The sequence below is a fragment of the Mus caroli genome, chromosome 18 (genome assembly GCF_900094665.2).
Source record: "Mus caroli chromosome 18, CAROLI_EIJ_v1.1, whole genome shotgun sequence".
Classification (NCBI taxonomy): Eukaryota; Metazoa; Chordata; class Mammalia; order Rodentia; family Muridae; genus Mus; species Mus caroli.
Window position 1 is genome coordinate 41,387,085 of NC_034587.1, and position 11,796 is coordinate 41,398,880.

General features: G+C 43.5%; 1 protein-coding gene across 1 annotated transcript in view; it reads left to right on the plus strand.

The window, feature by feature from the left end:
- Positions 1–11,796, plus strand: part of Dcp2 (decapping mRNA 2) — a 46,569-nt gene that overhangs the window by 20,735 nt on the left and 14,038 nt on the right. Inside the window, exons 5-8 of the mRNA XM_021150698.2 lie at positions 4,750–4,902; positions 4,997–5,109; positions 5,193–5,300; positions 9,908–10,043. Coding sequence (XP_021006357.1) covers positions 4,750–4,902; positions 4,997–5,109; positions 5,193–5,300; positions 9,908–10,043 — 510 coding nt within the window. The remainder of the gene's footprint in view (positions 1–4,749; positions 4,903–4,996; positions 5,110–5,192; positions 5,301–9,907; positions 10,044–11,796) is intronic.

The window sequence follows — 11,796 nt, forward strand, 5'->3', positions numbered from 1 at the left end:
GCCTCTGCCTCTGCCTCTGCCTCCCAAGTGCTGGGATTAAAGGTGTGCACCACCACTGCCCGGCCACTGTGTAATTTTAAAGCATCTATCAGGCTCTGTTCTATATAATGGTGTCTTTTCATTTATTTGTTTTTAACTTAAAATTGGACTTTCTTTTTAGAAAATATTTCAACTTCTATATTCTTTATTCTTTTTTCTTCTTTTTTATAATCCAGAAAAATGAACAATCTGGATTTTTTTCTAAGAAATTTACATTTTCCCCCTCAAAATTCATTCTAGCTTTACATTTGGCCTATCAGATAAAGTTTTTAACTCCATCCCCAGCTTAGCTGTTAAGGACAGGGACTTATTCCTTGTCTTCTGAATTTGACGATTTTCACAACAGAACTCCAATTATTCCTACCCAGATCATCTCTGCCAATCCAGACCCTGGCTTGGTGCATCAGAAATCAAAAGGAGGAAGAACTGCCTTTGGCTTTCCCTGGCAGCCTGGGTCCACCGTGGGGAAGGTGTAGCAGGCGCAGCGTGACTCCTGGTGTCTCAGGCGGTGCCAGTGTTGTTCATGTGGGGAGCCTAGTGGCTCAGAGCATGGTTGGAGCCAGGGGCTGGTTTAGACTTCAGAGGTCTGCTCACCTGTTCTTAGCAGCCAGATCTCCCTCTTACAGACTCTACTGGCACCGTGGGGGTGGCCAAGTGCTTTGCTGAGGCCATCCCAGGTTTAAGCGGAAACAGAATCTGAGCCAGGTTCAGGGGATGCTTTCCTCTGAAGTTCTGGTCCCTGTTATTAGCACTGTAAGGACTGGGTTTCTCTGTAAAGTGAAATTCAGGATGAGTGATTTCTCCTTTACATTATTTAAAATTCCATTTGCTGGTTAGCTCCAGTCCATCATGGTCTCTGAAGTTAAACAGCAACTGTTGTTTGCCATTTTTGGCTTTATATATGGAGAGTCTGCAGTTAGCTCTTTATCCTACACCATATTATACCTGACCCTTGAAATTTGTTCTCGTTTAGTCTGTGTTTATGCACAAGCCTAGCTACTTTGGACAAGCCATTTAACCACTCAGATATTTTAAGGAGAGTCGCTTTTAAGAACTCCATAGTCAAAAGCAACATCTTTGAGGGGAAGATGGCAGAAATAGGATTCTGAGATGTTTTTGAGGTGGTCTGACACAGTGGTATTTATTGTCTGGTTTTAATTTGGGTGTAGCTTGTTAGTGAAGAAGTCACAGTTCTTAGACGCCACTGTGGGGTCTGGGATTGACCTCGTTGTGCAAGGTCCCTGCTGCCCAAGCAGGAGAACATAGCTTGGAGCATGTACCCAACGTTTATGTACGTGCTGGCGATGCCAATTCAAGAAACAAAGTCTCATCATCTGCAGCTAGAGGTCATCATGTTAAGACAGACCCAGAAAGGCAAATACATTCTCTCTCCTTTGGGAACCCTAGACACATTATGTTGCTCCATTAAACCATGTATGTATTTAGGACATGAAATACGTGAGGTTCAGGGAGTGACTGGAAGTGGCACAGGAGGCTGGGGAGGAAAGGGAGGATGCAGGATGTGAGTATGGCCAAAGAGAGAGCACTTGGCGTAGAATGTCTTTATGGAAGCTGTTGTGGGCTGGAGAGACAGCTCAGAGCGGCAGCTCGGGAGGTAAGAGCACTATGCTCAAGCAGAAAGACCTGAGTTCAAAGCCACATAAAGTGGCTATATTTGTGCCAGTAACTGCATTGTGGGGGCGCAAAGGGGTAAAGAGAACCACAGCTTGCTGGCCTCTAGGCTCAGTGGGAGACTATGTCTCAGAGGGTAAGGCAGTGATGGAGCAGGACACCTGACCTCCTCCTCTGGCGTCTGCATCTGCACACACAGTAGGAAGTTACTATACAGTAAACGCACACCAGTACAGTAACTTCTGTGTTAAAGCCCATGTATGTACCTTGGGAAAGGGATTATTGGTTATTTACTTTGGAATAACACCGGAAGCGTAACTGGAAGTACTACATTTTAAAATCAGGATTAAACATCTTATCCACAGTATATACAGAAGTTTGCAGACAGAATAGTACTATACAAATAAATAAAGGCTGAATAGCTCTTATAAGGGAAAGCCAGGTTAGGAGCCTGATGTAATGTGCCAGCATGGTATGCTTGGCTGGGGTGTGAGGTTGTCAGTTCCGTTTCCAGTACCAGGTAAAGAAAGCTCCGACAGCTGGAGTGCTGAGGAGTTGCCATCTCCCTAGGAGCTTTTCCTTTGCTCTCTGTGGAGGATAGAGGATGCCATTCAACCCTCTCTGAAAAATCTTCCTTTTATATCCTTAAGCCTTTAACCATAAAACTTGCTTCTAAGGAGAAAGAATAAGAACTATGGCGTTCTACTTAAAGGAACGGTGTACATGTAGCTATCTAGGTAGTGGACCACCTCATGGCCGGTAATGTCTGCTTCCAGGAAGGCTCTTCAGTAAGTGGAAGTTTAGGTTGAGTTGTGTGGTGTCAGCTGTCTGTGTAGTTGGACCTCTTTAGGGAAGATTAAATACCTCCACTTATAAAACTGAGCAAGAACCTCAGAACCCAAAGAATCCGTCTGTGCCCCCACTCACCCTTGGCATGATAGGGTTCGTATTGTCAAGAGTGTTCGCATGTAGGAGAAGCAAGGGCAGTTAGCCTGTGAACCATCAACGCCGCAGTGTCTCTGGGCTTCCTTGCCTGTCTTGTTTAGGGTGCCAAGCACTCCCTGGTGGTATGGCTATGTCTACATTTTGGGCTGCTATTTTATCGGCACTCAAAAAATATTTGCACGTGGATAAATCTTTTGAAAACAAGGGATTTGTGGGTTTGAAAACATAACGTAGTTGTGATTAACTTTTCTGAGTTACAGAACAGGGACTTGAGTTCAGCCCTCAGGAGCACTGAACGCTTTCAGAGAAGCTGGGTTCACTTTCTAGCACCACAGCGGCTCACAGCTGTCTGTGACTTATCTCAGGTACTGCACACGGATGGTGCACTGATGGATATGCAGACAAAACATCCGTACACATAAAGTAAAATAAACACTTAAAAACAGATAGAGGGCTGGGCGTGGTGGCGCACGCCTTTAATCCCAGCACTTGGGAGGCAGAGGCTGTTGAATTTCTGAGTTCGAGGCCAGCCTGGTCTACAGAGTTCCAGGACAAGCCAGAGAAACCCTGTCTCGAAAAAACAAACAAACAAAAACAGATAGAGGGGCAGAGCAGCGCCCAGACAGGCACTGGTGTTAGTGTTCTAACTGCAGAGTAAATGGATGTAACACAGCCTGCTGTTTTGTACAAGCTACAAATAACTATTTACAGCTCTTTCAGAGATGGATCCCCTAACTTAAAGCCTAAGGGGGAAACATAATTCCTTTAGAGTTGTTTGCTTCCTACTTGAGTAAGAAAGACACTGATACATGGTGCTTCCATGAACAGGCTGGAAAGGGAACCAGACCAGAGGCTCACTAAACGATGGTATCCTGGATAACTACCAAGTGTGTGGAAAGCAAGGCTTGCTACTCCAGAACAAAAGGCCCCTACAGCAGCATAGAGAGAAAGTTTAATGCTTTTTATACTGATGGAACCTGAGCCTCGCTGAGGCCTGTTGTTCTACAGGGGCTTCCCAGCAAAACTGGCCTTCTGTTTTCTGCCCAGTTGTTCAGTATTTTGTGGACATCCAGCCTGACATCACAGGTGAAGGCCAAATGGTTATCTGGGTCTTCTCTATGGCGACAAAAGGCAGTTGTCTCCTGGGTCTCTTCCACCTCAGTGCTGCAGCCTCCTTGGCCTTGGACTGTTTGTCCTCAGCCTTGACATTGCTGTGCAACCTCAGCCTGGGCTCCTGCTTCTGGTTCCTTCAGTTATGGGCCTTGGACTTGGGTTTTCCAGCTGCAGCATCTGCTGGATCATGGTTATGGAAGCTTAAAGAAGGAGGCATTGGCCGAGATCCACACAGTGGCCCCTTGGGCAGATGGCTTTCCTGTCAGTAGATTATTTTAAAGGCAAGCCTTGATTTTTAATCCTGATTTCTAAATGATCACCTTTGTCATAAAGAGCTAAAAGTTTGGGGAGCTGGCTGGAATGCTACTGTTTAGTATGCTTGAGCTGACTTAATAATGCAGTTGACTGGGTAGCTTGACCAACAGAAGTTTCCTTCTTAGCAGATCTGGAGAGTAGGGATTCAGGCTGGAGGCTACGGCTAATCGGGTTTCATTGCAGGCTCTCTTCCCGACTTATTGGAATCCATTTGCAACTGCCTGTGTGTCCACATGGGCTTTCCTGTCCATGTCCAGAGAACTGCCAGGGTCTTTTCTTAAACAAGATCAGGATTATACGCATTTACACTTAATTACCTCTACCTGCCCCACCCCTCAAATCCAGACACAATGGTTTCAACCTAGGAATGGTTAAGCTTGAGGTCCTTCGGTTGCCTTTTGAGTGAATGTGACTAAGAGCTCTAGAGTTGCAGCTGGTCCGTCTACCACTTGGTGGTACTACATACAATACAATAGGAAAGCTCTGTCTAAAAACAGACTACCAGATTGGTATTCATCCTTTGCTTATAGCTTATCTCCATTTGATCTGTTTAATTTTTACTTGTATTAGCATAAGAAGGGGCTTGGTCCTAATTATCTAGCTACAGATTAGATTTAGCTTGATGTCTTTGTTTTGTTTTGATACAAGTCTCAACTATGTAACTAATGATTAAAAATCAAACATTTTATCAACATTTATTTCCAGGTCTTCGAGGAAACTGGTTTTGATATAAAAGACTATATTTGTAAGGATGATTACATTGAACTGCGAATCAATGACCAGCTTGCTCGCTTGTACATCATTCCAGGAGTCCCAAAAGACACAAAATTTAACCCCAAAACCAGAAGAGAAATTAGGGTATGTAAGAGTGGAGAATATTTACAGATTGCTGTGGAGTTGGGGTTAGCTACTCTTTGATAGTAATCAACTACATGCAATTGTTTTGTTTCAGAATATTGAGTGGTTCTCCATTGAGAAATTGCCCTGTCATAGAAATGATATGACTCCCAAGTCCAAGCTTGGCTTGGCACCTAATAAGTTTTTTATGGCCATTCCCTTTATCAGGTATGTTCATTTCTTAAACTGTAAAACTGGCCTCACTGCTGCTAGTTCAAAAATTTTCTAATGAATTCTTAATATTTCCGTAGACCACTAAGGGACTGGCTGTCTCGAAGATTTGGAGATTCCTCGGACAGTGACAATGGGTTTTCCTCAGCTGGTAGCACACCAGGTAGACCCACCGTGGAAAAATTGAGGTAAAGAAATGCGCTTATCAGAGCATGGCTTTCTGGTGTCTTTCAGTACATCAGAGTAGTATAAGATTCCCCCTCAGAAGCTCTGTTGTGCTTTAAAAGTTGCTGATGAGATGAAAGGGGTTCATTGGGGGGAAGTTGCTTCGGGCACATTTTAAAATATTACACTCGAGAGGATACCAATGGCTTAGAGCACTAGGAAAGGGGGAAAATGTGTGTTGAGTATCTACTACCCTACATTAGTGATAAGTTAGTTTCTGGAGGTGATTGAATGGATATATTGCAGTCTCTTGCACAGGAGGTGAGAGATGCAGATGACAGAATTCATATGCATATGAATGTGTAAGCTCACATGCCTGTGTGGTCGGTCATATGTACATAAGAAGAAGGCGAAGGGCAACCTCTGGTGTCACTCAGTTTGTGTTTTGGTACACGGTCTCTCATTGGCCTGGAGTTCCCAAGGATATAGATGCATGATTTGCCTCCTAGCTGTGGGGTTACAAACACACATCGCCACGCTTGGCTTTTGCACTCGGGTTCTAAGGAATCTTGCTCCTGTTTGTACAGCAAGTACCTTACCCACTAGACTGAGACACTGTCTCCCAGCTGGCTGAGAGGGACCAGGAAGCACACAGGTGTGCACTATCAGAAACATTTGCTTGATGAGAACTTAGGACAGAATTGGGGAGTAACATTGCTAAATATGCCTATTGTATAATTTTAAAATTGTTAATTTAGTGTATATCTGTGTGTATACCATGGTGTGAACCCTTGCAAAGGGTTCTCTTCTACCACATGGGTCTCTGGGATCAAACGAAGTAATAGTAATAGTCAGGCTTGGCCCCGCACACCTTGGCCCACCTCCTCTCACTGACCTTAGTTTATCTTCTTTTTTTCCTTTTCTTTCTTTTTTATTGTCATTTTAGCTTTTTGTTTGTTTTGTTTTATTTTAAGACAGGGTTTCTCTGTGTAGCCCTGGCTGAGGCTTGCTTCAGACACACAGAGATCTGCCTGCCTCTGCCTCTTGAGTGCTGGGATTAAAGGCCTGCACCACACTGGCCGGCGGTTTATGTTCTTTTAAGCAGCTTGCTGTAACTTACATGGCCAGAGTTGTGGTTTTGTTTATTGTTTTACATTGTTTCCACTTTGGTGATCTTTTTAATCTAGAAATTTAATTTTAAAAGAAGACAATATGAGTAGACTACACTTATGGCTAAAAAATTTTAACTAAGTAATGTTTCATTTCTATTAGTTTTATGAGAAAAAGAAATTGAATTAAATGCCTTAAGAATCATTTCTGCCTTTTAAAATCTGTAAGTATTATTATTACCAAGGCAACTCCTAATAGAAATAAGAGAAACAGTATGGAAACAGAAGTCAGGAAGACAAGAGTGTGCCCCAGAGTATAAAGCAGATATTACCAAGAAGTCATTAATGGAGACAGTTCATCATTGGGAAGGTCTCCACCAGTCTGCATGTGGGCACCCTTAGTCCTCAGGGTTCTACTCTTGTTAGTATATAGAGAGGGTTTGCTCAAACTCCAGCTGCTTCCTACATTTCCTTTAGAGGCAGTATTTATTTCGGTCATATTCTGTGATATGTTGGTGGAAATGTCAGAGTTTTGCCTGACAGATAGAAAATACATTTTATTGTAAGATTTACCCCAATTTGCTTTTTTGGTTTTGCTTTTGTTTTGTTGTTTTTCGAGACAGGGTTTCTCTGTATAGCCCTGGCTGTCCTGGAACTCACTCTGTAGACCAGGCTGGCCTCTTACTCAGAAATCCGCCTGCCTCTGCCTCCCGAGTGCTGGGATTAAAGGCATGCCCCACCATGCCTGGCTTTCTTTTTTTTAGTTTTTTGGGTTTTTTTTTTTTTTCTTTTTTGGTTTTTTGAGACAGGGTTTCTCTGTGTAGCCCTGGCTGTCCTGGAACTCACTCTGTAGACCAGGCTGGCCTCTTACTCAGAAATCCGCCTGCCTCTGCCTCCCGAGTGCTGGGATTAAAGGCATGCCCCACCATGCCTGGCTTTCTTTTTTTTAGTTTTTTGGGTTTTTTTTTTTTTCCAATTTGGTTTTTAAAAATACCTTGAGACAAGGTCTCATTTTGTAGCCCAGACTGCTCTAGAACACAGCACGTAGCGCACACTAGCCTCAGATAGAGAAATCCTCCTGCTTCAGTCCCTTGAGTGCCATAGTTACAGCCTAGAGCCACCATGCCCATCTTTCCATGTGTTAAATGGGAAAAGGATTCTGAGAGCTGTCTGCTACTCTTAGCAGTGTTTATGTAGATATGGGATGCTGTCTGAAATTCCATACTGTCTTAGTTAGGGTTTTACTGCTGTGAACAGACACCATGACCAAGGCAAGTCTTATAAAAAACAACATTTAATTGGGGCTGCCTTACAGGTTCAGAGGTTCAGTCCATTATCATCAAGGTGGGAGCATGGCAGTATCCAGGCAGGCATGGCACAGGAGGAGCTGAGAGTTCTATGTCTTCATCCAAAGGCTGCTAGTGGAAGACTGACTTCCAGGCAACTAGGGTGAGGATCTTATACCCACACCCACAGTGACACACCCATTCCAACCAGGTCACACCTATTCCAACAAGGCCACACCTTCAGATGGTACCACTCCCTGGTCCAAGGATATACAAACCATCACACATACCTTACAGCTTAGTGAGTGGGGCCTGTGAGAATCGGAATCCAGTCCTTATGCATGGCAGATCAAGGCTGGATGGATCTGTTCACTTATTTCTCCATTGTCTGGTAACACTGGGTTTCCCTGTGGGGTGCGGCTTCTTAAACTTCATCCTTTCCATCATGACTGCTTTTGCCTACAAAACTTTTAGGCAGTTATAAGCATAGGTATATAAAGGAGATATACATATCAAACTTTCACTGATTGCCAAAGACATTTTAGAACAGTTTTTCCATACATAGTGTGGTTTTACTATTCATTAAAATTAAAGCAAATTTGCATACTAAAGAAATATATGTGTTCGGTTTTTACTAGAAGAATTACGTCTTGGGCATAGCTGCACACACCTTTAATCCCAGCACTTGGGGCAGAGGCAGGAGGTTCTCTTGAGTTCAAGATACCCATGGCTACAGGGAACCCTGACTTAAAAGGAAAATAAAAGAAAAATGAATTAAGTCTTAGGTAAATATTTTTACTGCCAGACATGATATAGATCATGTCTCTAACATTTTTCAGAGTTCACTAATACTTCATAATGTCTGCTCATCGGTGTTCAGAATACTGCCTCGTGTATATAAATACACAGTGCAAGGTAGAAGGTGCGAGCTTAGAACCGCATCAGAGCTGTTACAGACGTTGTCCTAACTCCAAGCCAAGATTCATGTAACTAATTTTCATGAAACTAAAGTAGGCATCTCAGGCAGTGGTTTTCAAAATGAAGCATTCTTCTTGTGAGGGGTGGGGGCATGCACGTGTGCACAGGTAGGCAAGCCTGTCGAGGTCAGAAGACAAACTCTTGGAGTCACTTTGTCTTTCCACTTATGGGTTCCAAAGCTTGAACTCAGACCATTGGGCTTGCGCAACAAATGGCTCTACCTCCTGAGCCAGATGTTGGGCCCAAGATGAAGCGTTGTAACAGAGCACAATCTAAAGATGAACTCATTTGATATTTGATACATGCTGGGGTGTGGCAGAACACTGAGGGTCTTCGCACTCCATAGCGAAACCATTCTCCCTCTGTGAGAGTCAGGGCCATACTGCAAACATAGTAAGCCTACAACATATTTAGTCTTCCATGCCGTGTTCTGCGGTGTTCCTGACTCGATGCCACATTCAATGCAAAGTGTGCATGCTGCGTGTTCAGAACAAAGGCTGCCGTGAAGTCGGGTGATGGAACAGTCCAGAAACATCTCTGATTCATGCACATCAGGCTTTGCATTAACCTGGTTTTCCACATTCAGAAGTCTTTCCCATTGCTGTGCTTTGAATCTCTCGTGGTTTAAGGAGCAGTGCTCTAGAAAATAACCTAGTTTCTCAGATCTCATCTAACGTTGGTAGGGTCTATGACAACCGTGTTTAATCAGATTCCATACTGAGACATCGGGAAAGAATGTGTTTTCTATCCTATTAAGAAAAGTCTACATACATTTCTTTGCTTCAACTAAATGTAGAAAGAACTCTCTAAACTTCAAGAATATAGTTACTTATAGGGAGGGGATGGTATAAAAGCCTGGGATAAAAATGATGGATTATTAAGATAAGAAATATTTTTTAATACCAGTCACTTGTCTAAAAGACAGGGGGTGGGATAGGGGGTGGAATATAGCTGTCAAAGATGATCAGAATTTCTGCTTTAAGCTGGGTGTGGTGGTATATGACTTTAGTCCCAGCACTCAGCAGGCAGAGGAAGTGAATCTTGAATTTAATGACAGCCTGTTCTTCAGGGTGAATTCCAGGCTACACAGAGATGTCCTGTCTTGAAAAACCTTTTTTTCTGCCTTTACAACTTAAAAATACAGTGGGAAAGGTAGATACTGAAAGGTAAAGCATATAGTGGGTAGGTTAAACTATCAAGGCCTTCGGAGAACTGCAAGAAAGATAATCGCTTTGTATTTTTTAAATGTTGGTGTAGTCGAACAAAATTCCGCCATAGCCAGCAGCTGTTTCCTGAAGGTTCCCCGAGTGACCAGTGGGTAAAGCACCGGCAGCCACTGCAGCAGAAGCCACACAGTAACCACGCGGAGGTGGCGGACCTTCTCAGAGCAAAGGTAAGTGCAGGCCTCTGAGGTTTGTTCAGAGGCTTTATCATTTGGCTTCAAATCATTTTCAGCAGAGGTCCTGTGGGTAGCAGTGAGTGGAGCTTTGAGCTGCTGAGATGTCATCTAGGGTTCCAGCTTGTGACTGGAACAGACCAAATCCAATGTGGTAAATAATGGGATGTTACACTTGAGCCTTTTTAATGTGTACCAGTGAAAGGTACAGTGAAAGGTAAGACAATTCCGAGTTAAGATTAATGGGCTCTGTTGTTTATGGGAAAGGGACAGTATATGTTATAACATGTTTTCAGCGCTGTGTCATGCAGTAGGTGACTATAACACAGTTCATCTATTCTGCTCTTAAGGAACATTTTGTTGGTTTCTAGATTGCTGCCTCAAGAATAGTAGCCACTAAAATATTCTATAAAAGCCAACCCTGTTTTAAGACATTTGATCAGGCACTTCTCTAAAGAAGGCTCAGGTGGCCATTAAGTACAGACACGACTCAACAGTGTTTGTCTTTGGGGAACTGGAGGTCACTTATGCTTCAGAATGGCTGTGGTAATAAACCAACCACACAGAAAATCATCCTTGTAGGTGAGGGTGCAGAGAAGTGTAAAAAGAGACAGCTGCTATGAGACGGCTTGGTGGCTTCCCAAAGTTAAGTGTGCATTTATCACCTGACTCAGCACCTCTGCACCTACATAGATAAACAAATGAACTGAAAACAGGCAGGGCTGATAGAGAATTTCACAGCCTCATTTAGAGCTTGTGCCCTGGACTGTTTGCAGCCTTCGGGAAGTAAATTCTGAGCCTTCTACAGTCTAGATGATCCTTGAAGACATTTGGCTGAGTGAAGTAAGTCGGGGACAAAGGTCTAAAAATTGTGTGGTTCCTTGTCCTGTGCCTAGAATGGGCACAAGGTGCTTAAGTGGTGATTATGGCTGCAAGTTGTGAAGACCTGAGGAGTAAGTAGTTCCTTTTTGTGTGGAGCAGAGGTTCTGTGTTGAAGAAGTAAAATGATTGGAAAAGTGTGCTAAGGTGTGGCAGCATGGGAGCTCCCTAGATCTCAGCTCTCCAGACCTACATAAGAGTCAGCAGCAGCAGCAGCAAAGTCTCTGGTTTAGGACATAGAGTATTACTGGTGTTGACAAATATGGCCTGTGCCACCAAGGTACACAGAAAAGCACAGCACAGGAAAGGAAACACTGCCAAGAGAAGAGCGAGGCTGAGACCCACGGTTGCTTTCCCTCAGTGACTGCTGGCCAGTTGTCTCGGCAGCTCCCTGTGCTTTCTGTGAGGGAGTGGGTGGGATGAAGGTAAACGTCTTTGTTAGTTACATTCATTATTCAGTCTCTAAAATAGCTGACTTTCAAACTCTGAAGTAGAAGTTGACATTTGAAAACAGTATCTAAAGAAAGACTAAAAGCCCAAGTTTTTAAAATACCAATCTTTATTTTGTAAAAGATTATCCTCCCGATGGCACTCACTTGCTTGTAATAGTTTAGCTGATTGTGCCGACTGCGTCATTTATACTGTAAAGAACCGTGGGGGCTGGCAAGATGGCTTAACATGTAAACACTCCTGCACTAGCCTAACAACCAAGTATGATTCTGGAACCCGTGCAAAGGTGAAAAGAGACCTGAGTCTGCAGTGATGATCTCTGTCTGCCACCCACACTGACACACAGTCCCATCCACAGACACACACTGACACACAGTTCCATCCACAGACACACACTGACAGTCCCATCCACAGACACACA